At 38.1% G+C, this 23,806-nt stretch overlaps 1 protein-coding gene and 1 non-coding gene across 2 annotated transcripts; both read left to right on the plus strand.

Moving 5' to 3' along the window:
- Positions 1-8,023: 8,023 nt before the first annotated feature.
- LOC127790643 (uncharacterized) lies at positions 8,024-20,561 on the plus strand. Its single transcript, XM_052320228.1, has 9 exons — positions 8,024-8,689; positions 12,315-12,500; positions 16,343-16,435; positions 17,360-17,542; positions 17,626-17,728; positions 17,811-17,996; positions 18,270-19,510; positions 19,715-20,043; positions 20,187-20,561. Exons 1-9 carry the CDS (start codon positions 8,495-8,497, stop codon positions 20,248-20,250), a joined length of 2,580 nt encoding a protein of 859 aa, XP_052176188.1. The 5' UTR covers positions 8,024-8,494; the 3' UTR covers positions 20,251-20,561.
- A 388-nt stretch (positions 20,562-20,949) lies between these two features.
- TRNAI-AAU (transfer RNA isoleucine (anticodon AAU)) lies at positions 20,950-21,023 on the plus strand. Its single transcript has one exon. It is a non-coding gene; the product is annotated as a tRNA-Ile (tRNA).
- The last annotated feature ends 2,783 nt before the right edge of the window (positions 21,024-23,806 follow it).

Below are 23,806 nucleotides of genomic sequence, written 5' to 3' on the forward strand. Positions count from 1 at the left end.
CACTTATACGCTAATTCCACCTGCGCGCCTAAACTATTGGTTTATCTCATCTAACACCCCCAAATATAATATGTTACTATCGTTTGCTCTGTTATATAATAACAAATATTCGTTGAATTAGATATCATGCATCTTTTTTTCTTTTTTAGCATCGGAAACTTGAGGAGTCTCTCTAATATATAGATAACTTTTAACACAAATTATCTTATATTTTTTAAAATTTATGATTCATCTAAACTTGACTTAGGTGTATGAATAAATTGTAGCGAGTCAAAATATATGACATACTCTATTTGATATACACAAGTAATGGTATAATTTTATATAGAAATAAAATCAAACTCATGATCTAACCATATTTTAAACTCTTGAACACATATCATTGATCGTCTTTATTACTCTAAAAGAGTTTAAACATCATGTATATTATAATATATAAACAACAAATTATATAAAAAATATTATTTTTTTAGTGCGTGTTTTATATTTGTTATGTCTAGTGATTATATTGAGAAAAGTTAAAAGTATTTTCAGCATGTGTTTCATATTATGGCAATGTGCTTGAATTTTTTTTGGCTATTCCAATGGACTTGTATGATAAATGTAATATATAACCTTTTTTTGTTTTTTTCTTTGAAAAAGAAAAAATATATTTATGTAAAAGTTTTTCATCATATGGCAATGAAACTTATGTTCAAAAGGTAGTAAGGGTAAAAGGTGTTACGGGTATTTCTTAGACCCCTTATTATGGGTTGAACTCGATCTAGTAGGCCGGCCCAATCTCTTGAAACCTAATAGGTCCAAGGTCAAGCTCGCCAAAACAATGCCACACTTCGTTGAGGCCCGAGTTCAGATCGTGAGAACCAAGCGAGCTCCCAACGATGTTCTAGCTCATTGACCTAGCCAAGTGAGCTCCCAGAGATGTTTTCAGCTCGCATAACAAACAGGCTACGAAATAACCAAAAAACAGTCATGGATCAGGCGTTATTCTAGCTGGGCCGTCCAAGCCCAATCTGACTCCACTATCTCGGCCCCATTTCTTGACCCATGCCAGCCTCATCTTAGCCCTATATCAGCCTGCAAACAACATCATTGCAGTTTTTTGGGGGTATCTGTGCGCTCGCCTCATATCTCATCTTCATTAATGGCGAATCACATCACATTAATGAGGGTCCTGTCGGTACTTTGCCGCCACCTGAGTATCTTTATCGATGCCAGATATTCAATCTCATCACCTGCAGATGCATGACGCAGGCGTATAGAGGGACATCTCCTCTTTTTATATTAGTAAGCTCTTTCCAGAGGCAATATATATTTTTCCATACTAACCTATTATTATATGTATTTCCTGCATCACCCCGCATGGGCCAGACTCGATCCGATAGACCGGCCCAATCACCCAAGGCCAAGAAAGCCCGGACAACCTCGTCAAGGAAAGTCCAGCCTCCACCAAAGATCTGGAACTCGTAAAGCGAGCATATGGCGAGCTCCCGGTAATCCCCCAACGAGCTCCAAGCAATCGACTAACGAGCTCCTGAAATATCCTCCAGATCGCTGGCCCATCCAAGTCGCTGGCCTAAAACCTCCAGCTCGCATGAGTGGCAAAGCTGCTGAGAAGTCAGAGGTAGGGTCCGATCACTTTATCTGTAATAGCCCATGCCCCTCGTAATGAGAATCCCACTGAAGGCGATAAGAACTGTTTGTCCCCCATTACACAATCACTGTATTTTTATATATTATCTAAATTGTAAAAGCCCCTCAATATAAATGGGAATCAAAGAGACCACGAGGGGCAAGGACGAAAAGAATAATCAGATACTGCCACTCTGAGAGAATAATCAGACGGCGGCCGTGGACTAGGCATTGTTCTGGCCGAACCACGTAAAAGATTCTGGTGTACACGTTTGGAATTTTGGGGGGGGAGGTTTTCCTTCCTTCTCGGTATTTTTGGATTGACTCACCGCGGCCCAAAACGAATCACGGTCGGCCGAAAATCGAACGTCGACACCTATTGATACACAGTTTTTCTTTGCTCTCTTATTTATTTGAACGTCGGAGTACTTGCAGAGGCTGGCCAGCCGGAGAAACGCAGACCAAATCACACAACATTCTTTGACGTGCCTTATCTTCCTCCTTCTTGTGTTCATTTCCTCAATGTGGGCCAATGAATTACAGTCGACCAATTCTCAACGTCGACAAAAGCTAACTAAGATGTAATTAATTGAAGTTTTGTGTGAAAAATCTATTTGTGTAACAAATAATCAACATATAAATAAAAGTATTAAAAGGTTATTAGGGTTATTAAAGTAGCCGTACTTAGTGGTCTAATTTCACTGTAAGTGATCATTTTTTGTTGTGATTTTCTATTGGAGTTGGTAAAGATAGACGAGGAGTTTATTGGATTAAACCTAACAAAAAAAAAATTCTAAAATAAAATTTGATTTTTGCTAAGGAAACATTTAAGTTGGCACATAAAGTATCAATGGGCACCCATAATAAAGAAATAGTGACCAATTGACAAAGTCAGAAATACATTATAATTCATTAAAGTTTATCAACCATTAAATCAGCTTATATTTGATTAATTAACGAATTGACTCATCAAATAATCATAAGATCAATAATAATATCAAAATAGATTATTAAAATTAAAAATATCGTCAAATTGATCATATCTTGACTCTCTTTTCTTGATTATCCCTCAATATATAGACCCTTATTTTATAAAAAAAAAAACTTCAATACTTTTTTAACATAATTTGAGTTTCTTGACGTCCCCTAAGGCAATCTCTCAATTTTTTTTTTTGTTCCATTTCTTTTACATTTCTCTACAAACTTTAAGTACAAAATTATGGTGAATTATGACGGTCATCGACAATGTTTTAAAAACGGGATCGGAGAGCAAACCGGCTTATTAATTGGGTCACGGGTCAGTTGGTCCGATTGGATAATGTCATATATATATTTTATAATTAAATAATATATATTAGATATATATTTTAATATATATTTAAAATACTAATATTGTATATATTATTATGAGAAATGCTATTATTAACTAATATACAACTAATATTTTATATATAATTGTTATATATGTTATTATAGAATTAATAAATAATTAAAAATTTAAAAATGAGTGAGGGGTGAAAAAAATCGAGTTCAATCCGGTTTCCGGTTCACCGGTCTAACCGGATTTTGATCGGGTTGAAAGGCATTTGACTTTTTAAATTGAACCAGACCGGATAGGCCACCGGTTCCCGGTTAAACCGGTCTGACAGGCCGGTCCAGTCCAATTTTTAAAACATTGGTCACCGATAACATCTGACTAACTATAATTTGATAGTACTCTAAAAGGAAAATACACGATCCTGATGCTTTAATATTTTTTCTTTGAATAAAGAATTATAAATATGAATATTTAATGGGATATTCATTGCATGTAATTATATGAAATAGTTATGCTATGGGTACGTAGTGGGTTACCCTCTCGACTACAAAAATAATTTTAATTTTTTTTTTTACATTAGTTTTTGAATTTTGTAAGGTCCATGAAATCTACGGCTCGGCCAAAGCCATATTCTCTTTCCTTGTTACTAGCTCAAACTCATATTTTCTCTCTTTCTATTGCTCTTCCCTGCTTATAATCACCATCGGCCCAGCTGTCTCTCCATCTCTGATCACCGTCGCCCCAGCCACTTGCCACCTCTCTCATGGCCAACGTCGGTCTGTTTGTCTTTCTCTTTATCTCACCCAAAACACCATCATCACCCCCACCCGCTTCTCCTTTTGATGACACCATCTCCCTCACCCCCCTTCCATCAACCCCAACCCCCTCTCCCTTTCTCGACACTATCGACCCCACTCGCATCTCCATTTTGCAACGACCTTCGACCTTAACTGTCGGCCATTCCTCGCATGACGACCGTCTCTTTCTCTCCCCCTCTCACTCTTTCTCTCTCGTTCTCACGGTCATCATTGCCCAGCCATTGCACCTCCCACCGCGGGCAAGCACGCCTACCCACTGGACAACGCTTATGTGTTTTGCATCCATCTTCTTGCTGCTTGTCTACATGTTCAATCCAAGGTTTCATAAGTATTCTATTAAAAAATAATTTAAGATCCAAATCTAATTAAATTCCTTGATCACTGATTCTCTTCATCATAATTGTGCCACAAAAAATTAGCTACGTCATTTCTAGACTGACAGCCATCCTCAATTCCATGGGATTAAAAGTATAGAAATTTATTGTTGAATAGATTTGATATCATACAAGTTAGAATAAATTCTAAAACAACAAACCAAATTCTTCTAATCAATGGGCATGTCACAAAGATTGAAGAGTTGATTCACAAAAGGATCCCATGGATATGATAGTCAGTTATCAACTAGTGAACTTAGATGCAAGATTAACTTTAGTTTGAATGACAACCAAGACCACTTGTGAGGTAGAAATCCTATAGTTGAATAGGGAATAGTTTATTTAAACCATTTGTTCTCTTTTTAATGAATTTAATTCCTTTGTAGTTGTTTTTGTATGCTACAATTTTCTTTTTTCAAGATGTCAGATAAAATTTGTTTTTTCAAAATAAACAAACCATTTGATAAAATTGTGCTGCAAACCTTTTCATTCACACTAGGAGGAGGAGATACCATATATGAAAAAGAAATTAATATACCTATCTAGCATGCTTTGCAAGACAAAACCAAACAAGCTATGATAACAAGCTGTTCGTGTGTTCTTATCATACCCACAAGAAAAATGTCAACAAGAAGCTGTTCATTTAACATAGTAGATGGAGAGATATTCACGATTTTGAATATAAATAAATTACAAAAAAATTATTTATTGCAATGTAATTGAGTATTAATTGTTACATTTTCAAAATTACAAAATAAAAACTAGTCATTTTGCTCCAAAAGATTATCTTTGTGAAAATGAGAGGTGGTGGATGCAGTGAGCGACGGTTGGGGGTGCAATGGCTGGCCGACGGAGATGTGATGATCATGAGAGTGAGAGAGAAAGAGGGAGAGAGACGATGATCGTGCGAGGGGTGACCGACAGTTGGGGTAGAAGGTTGTCGTGAAAGGGGGATGCGGGGTGAGGGTGATGATGGTGTTTTGGGAGAGAGAAAGAGAGAGAGAGACAGACAGACCAACGTTGGGCGTGTGAAATGTGGTCGGCGGCTGGGCCGACAGTGATCGGAAGCAGGGGAGAGCAACAGAGAAAGAGAGAATATGGGTTTGGGCGGGTAACAGAAAGAGAGAATATGGCTTTGGGTGGTGTAACGCCTCGTAAATGGCAATTTAATTTAATTTTGGGGTAATTTAATTTAAAATAAATATTAAAATAACTTGTTGTTATTAAATAAAAATAAATTATGTGGTTTTAAGGAAATAAGAAATTAGGGTAATTAATTAATTATTTTAGAATATTTTTGGAATAAGAAAAAAAATGAAATAAATTAAATAGTGGGATTTTTATAAGTTCCGGGTGTTAATGTAATTAATATAGGGGGTGAGTGTGTAAATAATGGAAGTTGGGGGTGGTTGGTGCGAATTCCGGAAAAGGCCAAAAATACGTTGTTTATAGGTTGAAGGTTGGTGTGGGCGCGAGCAGTCGCGCGCGAGGGCCGAATTTTTGGCTGATTTATTTCAATCACTGGACGTCCGAAACGACGTCGTTTCGGTTAGAGGCGGTGGCCTCCAGCGCTGATCTGCGCGCTACCACGTGGCCGCGCCTCCTCCGCCCATTTTGCCCCTATTTAAAGCCCAATTCGGGCGTTCCTTTTTGCAATTGTTCAGCAAATAAATTACAGAAAATGAAGCAGTGCACGCGATCGTGAAAATAGGAGATTTTGGGGCTTAAATGCAGATTAAATTAAGTTTAATCAAGGATTTAATTTTCCAAGTATGTAGCTAAGCTAGTAATTAATATTCTGTACGGTCAGAATTTCATTTAGAGCCAAATGTTGTTAATTTTGGCGAATTATTGGGGTATTGCAGTGTGTATAAATTTTACCTGCGTTTGACCAAAACGAGCTTAAGGATAGCTTCGTAAAGGCAAGTTCTTTATACCCTCCTCGTCGTTTCTTTCGTTGCCAATTTATTTGATCTCCCTTCGTCTGTTTCAGCCGTTAAAAGATTATGGAATTTTAAACAGTTTGTTTTAAAATTTAATTTATTAAATTGGTTTCAAGAGGTTTATTCATTGGTTGCCTATGGGGGTTTGTGCCACCCCCAAGCCCATGAGAATGATGTTGTACTCACCCGGGGCTAGATTCTTAGCTGTTCGGGTATTATTATTGGATTTTTGGTTATTTATAGGCTAGAGCGGTTGTGCAGTGGGGGCAAGGATCGGCTGTTCGGTGATGGTGTGATTGTCGTACGGTCTATTTTAGACCGTCAGATGGTCTCTCCTAATCATTGACCGCTGACCGGTGCTAGACACTGTTGACTAGCTATGTCGTTATGTGATTATAGCATGCCTGGTTACATTTTATTCTTGTTGAATGGTTTGGTATGCACATGGATACGGGCTGCATGTTGGGATTTATCATGATTTGGTTATGCTTGGTCACGGACATTCTAGCTTGGTTATGATGCATCCAGCACGGGCATATGCATCGCGTGTGGTTTACTATGTGGGCGGAGCATGGCCTGATGCCTGGATGTATGGGTGCCATGTATCACGTTGATGCTCATTATGCCATTACATTTTATGTGCATTGCATGGTTACTGGTAGTATTTAGTTCTCGGACGGGAGTACCGTTCTGAGGGAGCCTATGACTCGGGTGTCGGGAGTACCGACATGGATACGGGTGACGGGAGTATCGACCCGGGACAGTGCGCACAGGTTTTTTGGAGATCTATGTTGCATTTCAGGGCAGCGGTAGGTTGGTATGGGACTTGGGTGCCAGGTGTCTTATGTGGGCTCCAAGGACCGGTATGTGCTTTTATTATGCTGCACTATTGTATTGTTGCGTCACATAGCTTTTGTGTACATATGAGGTCTATATTTGGGGTGATCTCCTATATTTTCTGTATAGCCTTCATTTTCTTATAACTTGCTAAGTCTTGCGACTCACCTTGCTTTCTATCATTCCAGGTAAGGGTAAAGCGAAGGCCGAGGGCAAGGACCGCGCCACCTAGCAGCCAGTCGTGTCGATAAGGTGTACAGTTAGTTGCCCCCGTCATCTCTGATATTTTGTTAGAACTTCTGTATTTTATTTTTGACTGTGCCGGGTTGTTCCTTGTATCTTTTATTTGTTGGCACATGTGTCTGTATATTTTTATATACTCTGTGACCGCTGAGCCAGCGGGGTATTCGTGGGCATGCATGTATATCGTTTTGCTTCCGTTGTTGTATTTTAAATGTATGCATGCCAGAGTATTTTTGTCTTGCGTTTGTTTCTCTTCCCTTATGTAAGTGCTTTTGTTCGGATAGACCGGGTGGTTGGGATATCCGGGCGGGAGTGCTTACAAGTGAACAGTACATTTTATTGAGCCTTACAAAATCTAAAAAATAATGTAAAAATAATTTTAAAATTGTTTCGGAAGTCGATGGGGTAGCCACGACGTACCCATAACATAACTCTATATGAGTGCAAATAGCGAGGGGTAATGATGACGCATAAGGGGAAGGAAGACACGTGCGTTCGTGAGGAAAGGGTCATTCTATTGGTATATTATTTATGTACACTTTGGGCTACATAATGTATAGACAAAAATACCCATTGTGTCTCATCGCCTTGTCTCACCACTTTTAGTGAGGGATATTTTAGTTATACGTCTCACCGCTTTACGATGCTTCATCGCCTCACCTCATTGCTTCATAACGCCTCATTGTCTCATCTCACTACCTTGAGTGAGGAATATTTTAGATATTTTAACATTATTATGTAACGCAAGGTGTACACAAGTATACACTAACAATATTTTTCGTGAGAAAAAGCAACGGAGACGGGAGTGAGGGGCCACTTTTAAATTATAATTTTGAATGAAAATTTGACCAAATTGAATCTAACAAAAGTTGAAGGGTTGGGTGCGTGCGGGCGAATGTACGCTTGCTGAAGACGAGACGAGACGAGGAGAGAAAGAAATCGTCAATCCTCTCGACTTCCGATTCTGTAAAAAAACAAAAGAAAGTATTCTCCATCTCTGAGTCCACAGATTGATCTCCAGCAATCTTTTGGCTCAGCATCTTGTATTCTTTATTCCGTTTTTCTCTGCCCCACCCCAAACCTAATTTTTCTTCACAAAATTTCCATTTTCGCGATTCCTGCGACGACCCTTTGGCACACCCCCACCGCCCTTTGGAAATCAACCTTCGATTTTTATTTTTACCCAACCCAGAAGCCACAGCGCTTTGGTGGGGGAAGCAGAGATGGTGGGGTCGTTAATGTGTGACCCCGGCGGCTCGTGAGAAGTCGTATCTCGATTGCTTTGCTTCTATCTTTCTTTTCTTTTCGTTTTGCTAATTGGGTACTTTCATGGACGATCTCCGGCAGCCAGTACTGCCAACGCCGTCGCCGCCGCTGGCAATTGAGGGAGAGCACTGGACAAGGGCAGAAGCGGCTGCTCACAAGATCATAGGCCAGGTTCAGCCGACTCATGTGTCCGAGAGGAGGAGGGGTGAGGTTATTTATTACGTGCAGAGGTTAATCCGAGGGCGTCTAGGTTGCGAGGTGAGTATTTGAATTTTGAAGCGCTCCTTGTTGTGTTTTAGTTTTTTTGCTTATCTTTCGTTTACGGTTGCTTCACGTTTGGAATTTTTGTGCGTGGAATTTGGTTTACCTGTGATCATACTTGAAGATGATGAGAGCCCTTGAGCTTGATTTGACTTGTTTTAAAGGCAATGATTGACTCAAATGAGAAATTTCGATGCTTACCACTCTTTAAGTTAAAGTTTCGATTATATTGGTTAAAAGTGAGTGCATTGAGAGGGCTATATATGCATGCAAGGAGTTACATTATATTGATTTCCAGTGACCTGAGTAATTTTGAAAAAAATAAAAAATTACAAAGGAAAACAGAAACTGATCTCAGTTGGAATATTGGGGGATTAAGAATCATTTAGACTGCTATCCTGGGCATAGATTTGGAGCAGTATTTATTGAATTTGCAACTTATACATGAAGTTCATTAAGTATTTTCAATGAGTTTTCTTGCAGTTTATTTGTCTTGTTGGGAAAACAAGAAAATAAAAAAAGAAACCTGGAGAGAGAAGTGGCTGGAAAGGATGGGTGTTTATTGTTCGCGTTAAACGAGGCTGTGATGCCTACATTCCAAAAGCGGGACAATGTGTTTATATGCTGGTTTTCAATTGGTTTTCTGACGTGTCAATCTCTTGTCGTCTTGTGGCTCTAACTAAGTGATGCCACTATTTTTGGTTATGTGCGGAGAGTATGGGAATACCAGAATACCAATGACCTACTTACTGTCAGCTGATAACTTTATTGATCAATGCTTTTAAGTATCATAAAAGGAAAAGTTTGGACATTCAGCAATCATAAAATATCCACGTTGTTTGCTGTCGGCTGATACTTGTATTTTGTTGTCGTACCTTTGAAATTCATGTTATTGCATGTGCCTATAAAATATTCATGTGTAATTTATATACCTCAAGTTTCTTGTTGACATACTTGTATTTTGTGGTCTTGCATTTTGCATGTGTATGCATCTCTTCCCTATTGCTCCTCTCTCTCTTTTGCTCGCTCTCTCCATACACACACACATACATGTGCATGGACGTGTCTGTAGTATATATATCTTCATGCTATGCTGGATAAGTGTACTAAGATGAATTATGTATACACCTAAGCAATAGAAGGTTATTGTTGGTTCTAGAACTGAGCCAAAAGAGGTCTGGAACTGATTTAAGGCAAGTGTTTCTTTTTTCTTTTTTTTTTCTTGGGGGTGGGGGCGGTAGATTTGGAATAATGATGACTTATGCAGACATAAAAAAAATCCTTGAAAAGGTGTATAACCAATTTCCTGCAGAAGGATTGAGGAATCCTATTGAACCAGGTGAGAAACAACAATGATCACTAGGAAGCAATTAAATTCTTTCTCATATATAATGAAAATATTCCGAGGCAATGATCATCGAGGGAATAGGTAAGGTGGAGGTGGGTGAGCCATTATACTTCATAGCATTGAGCAGAACAGGATGGTTCTCATGAAGGATTGAGGAATCTTATTGAAACAAGTGGGAAACAACAACTAGGAAGTGATTAAGCTCTTTCTCATATGTAAAGAAAAGATTATGAGGCAATGATCATTGAAGGAGTAGGTAAGTTGGAGGTTGAGAACCATTATACTTCATGGCATTGAGATGAACCGGAAGGTTCTCATTGACTGCAAGTCTGAGAAAGACATATTGCAGTCAATGAGAAAGACACATTCTCTCTCTCTCTCTCTCTCTTGTTTAACTTTTTGTGAGGAGCTTGGGGCTTGGTGTTGTGCGAACTCAGGAAAATTTGAAGGGGGTCCATTTTTAAAATGTTTACCGGTACAAAAGTAGGAGATAACAGGATTTCCGTTCAAATCCTTTTTAGTGGTTGGTGGTTAGAGATAGATAAAGCAAAGCCTAGGATTTACCATTTTTTGGACAGATTTTGCATTTATATCCTAGGAGGGATTGTGCTGCAACCAATAGGGATAACAGATTTTTGTAGTGGATACAATTGAAGTGGGGTTGAATTACAAAGATGATGAACTAACTGGAAAATTGGAAACCATTGTCAAATGATATGTAGTGGGTCCACACAAATTTTTTTGCTGATTTCTATGAAGCAACTGCAAAAATATAAGCAACGATTGAGATTTTCAACTGTAAAATAGGATATGGCATGCCTTCAATTGTCTTACTCTTGCCTACTTAATTTTGTTAGAATTAAGATGTTATTCCTTCTTTTTCAGCATGCTAGCACTTTGTTAGTTGCCTGCGGTTGTAGTCATGTTTTACTTACAAAAGTGATTGAGATTTCAAAAAACATGGGGCTCAAATCTTGTAATATCAGATGTCTATATTCTGCACTCTAGTATAAACTTTGGCCACTAATTTAACTGTCAACCAAGCATGACTTTGTTAATGTCTAATAAGCACCAGCAGGCCTGGAGATGTGCCATTGCAATTTAGGAGAGCTCCATACTTTTGCCTCTGTGTACATAACATTTATATTGTAACTTGAAGCATTGTATTTGCATATTACTTCCAGCATGTTAAGTCATTCATTCAACTTTTATCATTGTTTCATGTGCATGCCAAGAACTGTAGTTATATTTGAAAGAATAAGGTACACGGTTAATCTCTAGGTTAAAATAGAGTTCCATTTTCAAATGCTGGAACAAACATCATCATTATCATTAATTGCACCTTATCCTAATCAAGTTAGGGTTGGTGGCACGACATTTATAATATTAATTGACTTCTAAAAGTTATGTTGACAGTACAAATCCATGCAAGAGAACGTGACAAAAATTTTATGTTGGATGCCCTTCCTTTTGTAAAGCTCTAGCAAAGGAATGATGAAATAAAGTTCCAACAGCATCCTTATATGGAAAATTTTCATTAGATGGTGGTGAATGAAGATAATCGATATGGTTGTGTTCCATCACATAAATGATATTATGAAACCAACTTGTACTGTTGTACAACAATGAAAGATGACTTCCGAATGCTGGGACAAAATGAATAATAAATAGTTTAAGTTGCTGTTTTGTATATTTGGCTTTGGGTGTCTTGTTTGAATTTGGAAGCAAGGTAAATAATAGGTCAAATCTAGGGTGAACCTACAGTTTTGATTCCAAATATGAGGGGGCACTGCTTTGGAAGCAGTATAACCTGTTAATGTCATTGAATATTTGTTTTGCAGAAGTTATGTTATTTACTTTTCTGGAGCTCAATGAAATGATTAAATAAAACACAGTTTTCTTTTATTGCATTAAACACGTTGTAATGGCAAAGATAATTCTATTAGGGCAGTGTTTCCAACCTTTTGTTACTGAAAATTTCTGTTCAACTTGATTATAAGATGGACTATGGTATGATTATGAAATTTCCATTTGTTTTTGTTAATTTATTTTTTCCTGAATGTCTGTGGGATCTTGTTGAAGATGGTATAGATAGAGATGATTGGGGAGTTAGGATTCATGTAGCTGACCTCACCTAGTGGGATTAAGGCTTGTGGTGGTGGTTGTTCATTCCTCTTAAATGTATACAAATTTAATGCAAACATACTATATTTTCAATTCTACTTTGATAAATATATGTTGCATTCACGAAATTCTATTTTGAATTTTCTGCAGGTTTTTCCATTTGGATCAGTCCCACTGAAAACATATCTTCCAGATGGAGACATTGATTTGACAACCTTTGGAGGTGTAAATATTGAGGACAGTTTGGTAAATGATGTGATTTCTGTACTTCAATCAGAAGAAAAAAGTAGTGCTGCTGAATTTGTAGTGAAAGATGTTCAACTCATCCGAGCTGAGGTTTTTACCTTTCACCCCAGATAAATTGTGATATTTGCTAGATATAAAATTAGGATATCTTTACTATATTTCTTTGTTTTATTTATGTGTTCTTTTGCTGTCAGCATTTGGCATACTTGTAATTTTTTAATTGTAGGTTCAAAAGAAATTGATCACTGTCTAAGTGTGCACTGACTGTTGGAGCAAAGAATAATTGGCTTCATATGATAACACGAGAATTATCATAATATTGACCTGGAGTTTTTTCTTTTGGTATGCTGTTGAAGATTTAATCACAATCCCGTTTGATGTCAAATTCACATCTCATTTTTTCTCAAAGGTGTAGGCAGATGTACTGTTATCACCACTTGGGCAGCAACCATCAGTTCATCTCTACCTCCTTGTGTCTTTCCTGTGTTTCAGTCTTTTGAGGTGACATGTGGAGTAGCATAATCTTGCATGAGGTGCCCTAGGCTGAGCTGGGGCAGATTCAGAGCACTTTTTCTATGTGTCCCTTGGCCTGGCCAGAACTCCTGTCTAAGCACAAAGCCATTGATTGAGCATGTCTCTTTTGACTATTCTTTCTCCTACCCGTGGGCCTGTTGTGTTTGCCCCAAGTTTGAGCGATAGGAGATCAGTAAATATTGGTGATTCATCGGCTGGAAGTTAGAACAATTAGGTTTCAAATAACAAGTGTAATTTACTTAATTTTTTGGGGTCTAATTGTAATATCCCAATGTCGGTTAAGTTACATTGGGACGTCTGCCCTTTACTATAAATAAGAGGGCAAGGAGTTAAGAGAATCAAGGAGAGTTCTCACTTTCATCTGTGATCGAGTGCTATTTTCATTCTTAAGAAAAAAAAGGCTGAGTGATAAGGATTTAGTCTTGTGCATTCTTGAGAGAATGAGAGGTTTTTACTCGGGGATATAGATGAGGGAGAGAGGCCGATGTACTGATCATATTTTCAACTGAATAAAGAGTGCTCTGTGGGTGTTGGACTGCTGGATGTAGGATTGCCTAAGTTCATTCTGAACTAGGATAAATCTCGATCTTGTGGTTTGTTGTTTCGGTTACTGTTCTTATATTTTATTGTTATAACTGATTACTTTGTCAAATACCAACATGAGCAAAAGACGAGTGTAGTGGAGATGAGGATGTTAAGATGGATGTGCGGCCATACAAAAAAAGATAAAATTAGAAATGAAGTTATTCGTAATAAGATAGGAGTAGTGCCAATAGAGGAGAAGATGAGAGAGACTAGACTAAGATGGTTTGGTCATGTGAGAAGGAGACCAAGAGACGCTCCTGTGAGGAGAGTTGATGAAATGGAACAATTAATCAAAAAAAGAGGTAGAGGTAGACTTAAGAAGACTTTGAGAGAGACATTAAAGTTTGATATGAAGTGTATGGATCTCAATAAAGATATGACAAAAGATAAAAATACATGGAAGTCTAGAATTCATGTAGCCGACCCCACATAGAGGGATAAAGGCTGGATATGTTGTTGTTGTATAACTAATTACTTTATTGGATCTCTAATTCTGTGAGTGTGTAAGGGTTTGTGTGAAAGTTTCTTCTCACCGTTCCTGGTTTGTAAGTCCTAATATCAACAGGGCCAAACACTTGATGCCTGAATGGAGCTACCTTGTGTTGGTGCATGTTCTGTCGCCAATGAGATGAAGCTCTCCATCCCTAATGTTCTTGTTGGTTTGTCTTTGAAAGTAACATCTCCTTCATGCCAATGGCTCCAAGATTAAGCACTTGGCAGAATATCTACTTGGACCATAGGTTGGAGGCAGGATCTAGGAACTCTGTTGGATCTCTAGGGATTTGTAGGTAGAGCTAAGCAATTCACTAGTGGCTGTCACCTTGACCCCGGTCATAAAGGCGAGTTATGAAGACACCTGGTATCATCTATATGTCTCTACATGGTTGAGTTGAACACCCTGATATCTTTCACAATTTCTTGGAAGCCATCGCTTGCGACCTCAGGAAACTTAACTTTACTTGTGCTGCTTTTCAAGACTATATCTTCAGTTCCATGGTGGACAATCCACAATTGTCGTTTTTAGAGCATGTGACACTATTGTGGGTGGATTTGGCCTCTAAGTTCTGTTAAGTCCTATAAAAGTTGGACCTTCCCATCTTTAGAAGAAGACCTTTCTCTAAATCAACTCCTTCTAAGCTCAAGAACTCCCCGCTGCTACTCCTTCTCTTTGTTGTTGCAGTTGTCTTCCTCTCTACTTTTGGGTGACACTATCTCAGTGACAATCATCATTTCCAAAGGTCCTTCACTAGACTCCACAACAAAAATCCGGCAAAACACACCATAAATTTGCTTCTCATAACACTCATAGTTATTTATTTTAATTTTTTGGGTTTATTTTATGAAAATTTTTATATGGAATTTTCCCCTTTTAAGGGTGTTTCTTTCTAGTGACTTATTTACTTATTCAGGAAAAAATATTGGTAATTAGACACAAATAAATTGACAACACTTTCTTTATTCCTCCATGAAAACAATGCTTTAAGCACCTTAAATTTTGTTTACAAATATATATTTGTCACCTGACACTTTTTCCTTTTCTTGAACTTAGTCTGGAAACAAGCTGCTTTTTATTCTAATAGTTTGTATTGCAAACATAAATTTTTGGTAGTCATTGTGTTATTTCTCTTTACTGTTTCTTTTTGATTATTTTATTAGTGTTACATTTTCATGGTTGATAAAATTACTCTTATGCTTTTATCAGAATTGGTTGTCTCCAGTTTCTTTTTTGTGAGGTCCTGAATCTATGATCTCCTCTCATATACAAACTGAAAAATATAGAGGGATTAAACTAAGGTCATTGAAGATCAATTTGGTTTCATGCCTAGTAAAATTAACAATGAAAATTATCTTCTTGATAAGGTGTTTGATGGAAAGGTCTAGAGATAAATAGAAAGATTTACATTTAGTGTTTATAGACTTGGAAAAAGCGTATGACAATCTCTCCTTGGAAGTCTTATGGAGGATTTTAGTTAAAAAAAAAAAAGTGTTTGGATTTGCCTATACGTAGATTATAAAAGACATGTATCACAAAGTAGAAAAGTGTAAGCACTTGTGGAGGAGGTATTGGGACTCCTTTGAGAGAGTTGATGGAATCGAATAAGTATTTAGTAAAAAAGGTAGAGGGAAATGGGAAACTAAGGAGAGTTGATGGAATGGAATAAGTATTTAGTAAAAAAGGTAAGAGGGAAACAGGAAACCATGAAAAGCTTGGTGGAGACCCCTAGGCTTGATATGAGTTATAATGTCCTTATAGAAGATAAGACTATAGATAGAAATGACTGAGAAGCTGGAATTCTTGTAATTGACCCCATATAGTGGGATTAATACTTGATACATTGTTGTTTTTTTATCTTCAATAGTTTTTACTTTAGTACTTTCTACTACTTAATTCTCCCAAACTGGTCCATTCTCATCTTATTTATTATTATTTTGCTACACATCCCTTCCTACAACTTCTGCCTTTGATGCTCTGTGAGGAACATGTTGTTTCTTACCTGCCAACTATAAAATCATTTGAACCATGATTAGTACTTTTTTCCATCCTAGATTTTTTTATTTTTTTACTATAGATATGCACTAATCCCAGGGTGCCAAGCATTCCTTCATTGAAGACATCCCAGGGATTTTTGATTTTTCATGGTATTTAGCAACTTTGCTGGGATTTGTGTATTGTTTGTATGCTGCTTTTATTTGGCTAATTTTGTTTCAGTTGATTTTTATGCATTTGTTTTGATTTCTTTTACTAAATATGTACAGGATTTGATTTGGTAATTCATACTTTACACTTTAGTAATGGGATTCTGCACTGGCAGGTTAAGCTTGTCAAATGCATCATTCAGAATATTGTGGTTGATATTTCATTCAGTCAGTCAGGAGGACTCTGTACTTTATGCTTCCTCGAGCTGGTAAGCTACCATCTCAAATATTCTTAAGTTTATACCACTTGTCAAGAAGTAACTGCCTCTACTTATCAAAGGGGAAAAAATGACAAAAAGAAAATTCAACTGACTCCATTACTTTGACAGTCCAAGATATTGACAGAGTTCAGTGACAGGCTAATTTATTTTCCTATCTGGATTTAGATTGGTTAATATTAGAGGTTTTCCCAGTTAGATTTAGAATTGCTTATCACTGAATGTAGTTACCATCTACCTTAATGACTGATATGGTTAATACTTAAAATTTTCTGAGTTCATAAAATTCTAGCCTTTTGATGTTCCAAAGAAATGCTGGTTTATCATCCTAATATGGGATGACACTCCTCTCCAATCTCTATTTCTTGTACAAGCACCCAAGTTCAGCCAAATTCTTCATCATATAGAATGGAATAGAAGTGTTTGTGGGTCAGAACCACCACGCATGCTCTATCAATTTGTTATCTGTATTTAATGATCTGAACATGGTGAAGCTTTGATTTAGAATGCTGCAATTATTATCTCCATTTTTGCTTTTGTGATGAGAAGTGCCGCAAACAAAATTTGAGTGTAGTACCTTAGAGGGAGTTAATATCCCTATTCTTGTATTTAACAAATCAGTCCCACGCTTAATTCTACTGTGAGAAACTGTAACAAGTTAATGGGATCAGGTTTATGACACTAACCTTTTGAGTAAATAGCACATGGCATTCCCATATGTTTGTTCCTTGTGGGAATGGCATGTGGTTTTGTATTCTCAGTATCATTCTTTATGCCACCAAAGTGTAGATTACTCTTGTAACTTCAAAGTTCTGTATTTTCAGATTTGTGCAGGTTTAGAGATATTTATTTTCCATCTTGGTTATTTTGTATAAGAAGGTAAAACTAATTGGCTTTGTATTGCCTCTTTTACAGGTTGATCGCTTCATTGGAAAAGATCATCTCTTCAAACGCAGTATCATACTGATTAAGGCATGGTGCTATTATGAAAGTAGGATACTTGGTGCTCACCATGGCTTGATTTCGACATATGGTTTGGAGACTTTGGTTCTATACATCTTCCATCTTTTCCATTCAAAATTGAATGGCCCCTTAGCAGTGAGTTCTATGTCAATGAATATCAGAGTTAACATACATATTTGACATGAGAGTGGCTTGATGAATATGCTGTTGAATTTCAGGTTCTATATAGATTTTTGGACTATTTTAGCAAATTTGATTGGGATAACTACTGCATTAGTTTAACTGGTCCCGTCCGCAAATCTTCCTTGCCAGCGATTGTGGGTGAGCAACATCTTCTAACTTTGTTATCACATCAGATGGGTTTAAATGTCATTTGATTAAGCAGTTTTTGTCCCTTGTCCAGCTGAGGAGCCTGAAGATGGTGGGAGCGACCTCCTTCTTAGTAAAGATTTTCTTAGGCACTGTGCAGACATGTTCTCAATTCCTTCCAGAGGTGTTGACACAAATTTGCGAGCATTTCCCCACAAGCACCTCAATATAGTAGATCCACTAAAAGAAAACAACAACCTTGGCCGCAGTGTCAGCAAAGGTACAAATACCTCTTCGTTTTTCTCATACCCATTGCGGAAGAAGCCTTTCAGGTTTCAGTTCTTTACTTCTTCGGCTAGACAATACTGAAAAGGATTTATAGTCTTAATCTTGTATGACAGAACTTCATTGCACATACTAACAAGGAATACCATCTTTTGGGATGCATGTCTTCTAAGAAAACTGTTGTTTGTGAATAGATCAGTCACATTTAGTAGACATTAGTTTGTTAAATATGTTGCTGTTTGAATCACCAGTCTATGTTCACGTGCAGGAAATTTCTGCCGAATCCGGAGTGCTTTCACATATGGGTCCCGAAAACTTTGGCAGATCCTTTTGCACCAAGAAGATCGCATACCTAGTGAACTATATAAATTTTTCTCTAACACTTTGGACAGGCATGGAAGTGGACAGAGGCCTGATGTTCAAGACCCTGTCCCCATCACTGGCGATTATTGTTCTCTTCCTAGATTTTTATTTCCAGCAAACCAGTCATCTCAAGATGAGAAAATAATTTCTGAATTAAAGTCTGCTAATTCAGTTCACTTAAATGGAGTATACAAGTTGAACCTTGATGGATCATCCAACGAAGGCAGTAATTATGTTGAGGCATCAGGGATGGAGATGAAAAAAGGGAGAACTGTAAATGAACATAAAAAAAGCTCTGAAGAAGTGGTTAACTCTGCACCGTTATCAGAAATTGATGGTTCTATAAATAGGGTTGCTGCTAAGGGCCATCGCTTTTCTGGGGATGCGGAAGACCTTGCAACCTCCAAATTTCAAAGTCTTAGAATTTCTAGTGATCCAGCTAAAGTTAACCATTCAAGTGGTGAGGAGGAGAAGTCCCAGCGACCTATTGTACATTTTGCACCACATCTCTTTTTCTCTGGCTCTGCATCTAGTAATGCAATGGTTGAGCATGGAAAGGCTGACGTTAAGGGGCCAGAAAACACTGGTTTAACTGGAGAGAGAGTTTCTTCTGGGCTCTTGCCTTTGCCAGATGAAGCAGCAGGCATTTTTGCTGGCTATGGCCGTGAGAAGAGCTTGTCTTTCAGCAATCAGGATATGCTAGCCACAGATGCATCAAAGGATGTTGCCTTGATCTCCAATCCTGTTTCTTGTTCCTCAGCTGCTTATAAGCCTGGCTATAGGGAAATGACCTGTGTGGGTGCTGCTTGTAGTCCTGGATATTTGCAGTCCTTGATCGATCTCAGTGGGGATTATGAGAGTCATTTTAACAGTTTGAATTATGTTAGGCAGAGCTATGAGCACTCCTCGAGTGTGCCTGCATTGCCCGTGCCTCCAGCATTCATCCCCCAGCTTCAGAATAAGAGCTCATGGGATTTGATCCAGAATGGGGGTCAATTCAAGCGGGATGGTTTACTCGATGCGAATGTTAATGGTGTTGTCCGACGACCACCTTTCCATCCCATGAACTCACTGCTAATACCTGGTGGAACTTTTGGTGTGGAAGAGATAAAGCCACGAGGAACTGGGACATATATCCCACATACGGTATGCTAACGTTTTACCTTCTTGTTTGGGAATCTGATATTTATGTGACGTCATGTAGGTTTCATTCAGTTGGTCTTGGTGTCATTTTTCCGCTGCTTCTTTTTGCCATCTTTTTAGTAGTAAGCAGGACGTCATGTAAGTTTTGTTCAGGCGGTTAGCGTTGTTATCCTTTAAGTAAGTGGTTTTGTGGGCAAATTGCTGCAGAACCGGCCTCCATACCAGAAGCCTTTGACTGGAAGGGCAATGAATCAGGAGCCAGCCAGGTCCCCTCGTAACAGTGGTCGAGCAGCGACAACTATGGAGGCAATCTTCCCACACAACAGAAGCAGTCACGAACACTTCTCTTCTGAAGGCAATGCAAAACCTGGACCTTCAGATTTCTCTGGGGCCCATTCACCTGGGCATGTTCGGTTGGGAGTGCAGTTGGTGGAGGGCAGTAAAAATGCCTCTTCGCTGACCCAAACTCCTGCTCATAGCCATCCAACAAGGGAAATGCAGAAGTCAAAGCCTGTACTTGGTATGAATCAGGATAGGTAGGAGAATATCATATGATGTTGAAAATTTATTTGTAAGCGGGAGAATTTATCTGTTTCCATATTTGGTGGTTTCTGCTTGAGCCGTTCGCCCTTTTGTTTTTTGGTCTTTTTTTGGGGGGTTCCCCCTCCGGGACATGTAGGATGATGGCAGGATCATCATACCGTTTGAAGAATGAAGACGATTTCCCGCCTCTGCCAGTCTGAATGTGGCGGGAAGGGATGGGATGGATGCAACCCTCGATTATACCACCGGTGTAGTTAGTATGAATAGAACAAAGACAAGATATGCCAACAAACCAGCCTGCATGAAGTTTTCTACCCATCTGTCGGTAGTCTTTGATGTTAGAGAAGGCAGCAAGCGAAATAGCATAGATCAAAAGCCTTGTGTACATTCTGCAACTTGTTTAGGCCGTGGTCTTGTAGGATCTTACATCTTTGCTCTACATTTAAGCTGTTGCCTGTTTGTACAGGATGATAGAAAAAGCTATATATGGTTTTGAAACAGATTTTGTTTGTGACTGTTGCTCCTTTGGTTTTGGTTAATTATATTTATAAAATGGCGCATGAAATTGGAATTAATGTTCTCTTTGCAGCTTCATTGTATTGTTAAGAACGCTTGGCCATGGCCGTGCTTTGTTAGCAGAGTTACCAGTGTGCTTTTGGTTCACTTGCTGGCAGATATGTCGACCCTCACCGGAGCCTGAAATGAAGGGCCATTTTCTCAGACAATTTTGCTTAATTACCGTTTGAAATTGGATTACTGAGGGCTGATGACCATGTAAGCATCTTTGCAACCACTTAAAATTTTCATACAAATGGTTACTGGCAAGGAGAATGGGACCAACTGTTTGCCATTATCATCATGAAATAAGTCCTCGGATTTAAGTTCACTGTCATGACAGTGGCCTATTAGCTCAGTTGGTTAGAGCGTCGTGCTAATAACGCGAAGGTCGCAGGTTCGAGACCTGCATGGGCCAAATTAACATAAAGAGAAGATCAATTTTCATTTTTTTTTTTTTTTTTTTGTTGCTGAGAATAGTGTTGAAGATATTACATTATTCCATCCCATCCCATTATCAAATATTAATGAATTGAACACTGGTCTGAAGTTACAGCATAAAGCACTGGAATTCCTGAATTTAATGATCAGTTAAGGAGGTTCCGATACACTTCTGCAATACTAATACTATTAGCCGCTTGTAATTTGAGATGTCAATTAAAGATGCAGGCAGGCCCCTCCAGATCTAATGACAAAAACAGCTAAGATTTCTTTACCTCTACGTCACACCACCACCATTACAGGTAGTAGGTATGAACCTTAATGCAATATTAGAAAGTCAAAAGGGCACAATCATTTCAATCATATATATATATGTGTGTGATGTTTAGTAGCTGATTTGAATGAATCATATATGCATTCACCCACCTTACCAAGACTTGTTTATTAATTCATCCACCAATAATCTGGAAATTAAGATGTTAACCACTCCTACAAGTCTTCTCTAAATCAGATTCTCTAATTTGACAACCAGCCTAATACACTAATTTTTTTATTTTTTTGGGGGCCAAAACAGGAGTGTCGAAATGGATGAAATACCATACCCATCTCACTCTTTGACTTGTCCCTAATTGCAGTCTGGCTGCCCGTTAGCAGCAGCTCTCGTGTGGCTTAAAACTATGTGACAGTTACATATGACCTATCGATTTGTGGAGTCTCACTCACCAGCGAAAGGAAGTGGCAATATATGTGAATGTTATATGATCTAGCAATACACGTACGATGCTTGAGTTTTGTCGACGTTCGAAATTAGTCGATCATGATTCGTCGATCCGCAATGAGAAAATGAACACTGATGTCAAGGAAAGAAACCAACAGAACCAAATAATAAATCACATACAGAAAAGTTTTTTTACGTGGTTCGACTAAAATGATACTTAGTTCACGACTGTTCTTTGATTATTCCGGTAGAGTAATAGTATATTATTTCTGTCTCCTTTATAATGATTTTCGACCCCTATTTATAGTATGAGGTGTTTATAATTTCAATAAAATCTAAAATGGAAACATAACATTATGGAGGCAAAATGTTCTTATCAGCTTCACAAAATCGGGAGTGGATTTCGCATTAACAGAGATCCGATTTGGCATAAATAAGGAAAGTTGACATTTTCTCTAACCATTATTGATAAACTCGCCATCTCTTCGTGGCGCGAGGTGCGAGTTAAGTAACTTGATTATCATATCTCGCACCTTAGGCCATTCCGCGAACTGAACTAGACAAAGCGACCTGCGAACTTATCTAGATGTCCTCAACTCGAGATTTACTGGGCTTTTGAAAGATTGGACGGATTCACTAGGCTATTTCCAACTCATAAAAAGTGGTCTAAAAAATATACATAACAAGTTTGCTTGCAAACTAGTGCTAACTGCTAATCTATCTGATAGGTCCCACATAATCATTTGGGTAGGGACTCAGAATCCAAAACAGTAACGCTGCTGTCCGTCTGGCCACCTCTCCGTGACACAGACCCCTCAAACAGTGACAAATTTCTTGCTCTTCACTTGCAAATTGACGATGATCATGAATGGCTTCCAGAGTAATTTAATAATTAGATTAATATAATACTCTAAAGGTGAGACTTGCGGTGCAGGAAGGATTCGCCTAGATTATTTTGTCGCCTCTACCCATATTCCCACGAGCACATCACAGTAACATGCATGCTCATATATAGATTTACATATACATATTTTTAAGGGTAACAAGACCAAAGCTGTTAGGTATCTGTGTTAAGATGTGATTAATTACTGTATGTTTCTGCAACTGATTAAGAAAAAAGTTTGATGATAAGAGCGCCCACACACACACACTGTCATGAGCAATTATTGGAACATGATTGCGAGGACAGGGGCTACAAATTGTAGCTAGCGAGGGCGGAGGGCCCCTAGCTATATATACACACACATATAGATACCTTTGTCATGTGGTTAAATAACACATACTATGAGTGAGAGCTTTCAACTTTCTAGGCTTATAAAATCAGGGGGGAGAGAACTGAGAAAGATATTTCAAAGCAAAATCCAGAATCTGCGCATTGTGCTGGTGGTCAATTTCTTTCATTAATTCGTACATGGTGAACAACAGGCATCTTAATTTGCAATGTATGGTTGACTACTGGCTTGGCCTGCTCTGTTCTTTACGCCTAGTCCTAGCTACCTCACCGACAGTACCAATGAAATGATCCCACTTAATTAACCAACCCTTCCCTAGCTTAATTATTAGTTGCTATGATTCCGTTTCAATCAACCAGACAACCACTATATATATTAGTTTTGTTCTCTCTCTCCCATCAGGTTGAAATTAATGAACATGACATGTACATTGCATGTGTGTGTGGCAAGTTTGTGGTGCCTATGTGCTTAAATATTTTCTTCTTCCGGTTATCTTTCAAGAAAAAATTAAAAAAAAAACAGAATATATATGATTAGGATATAAAGATCAACATTGGGTAGACCTTGTATGACTGTCATATATTATGGTCCACATTTTGATTGGGTATTTTGTCATTTCCCGAATTTTTAAGTTCTTCCCAATTGAATTTATGGCTACCTGCAACCACCTAGTTGTGTGATTATGCAAAATCAAAATTACAGATCATAAACATGTTAGATTATTAATTAACAACCTATCGCTAAACATAATGAAGCTGTTAAAGGTTGAAAAGAAGTATGGATTTAACTTGGATATATGATAAATTTCAT

Source organism: Diospyros lotus, chromosome 14 (assembly GCF_014633365.1).
Source record: "Diospyros lotus cultivar Yz01 chromosome 14, ASM1463336v1, whole genome shotgun sequence".
In the NCBI taxonomy this organism is placed as follows: Eukaryota; Viridiplantae; Streptophyta; class Magnoliopsida; order Ericales; family Ebenaceae; genus Diospyros; species Diospyros lotus.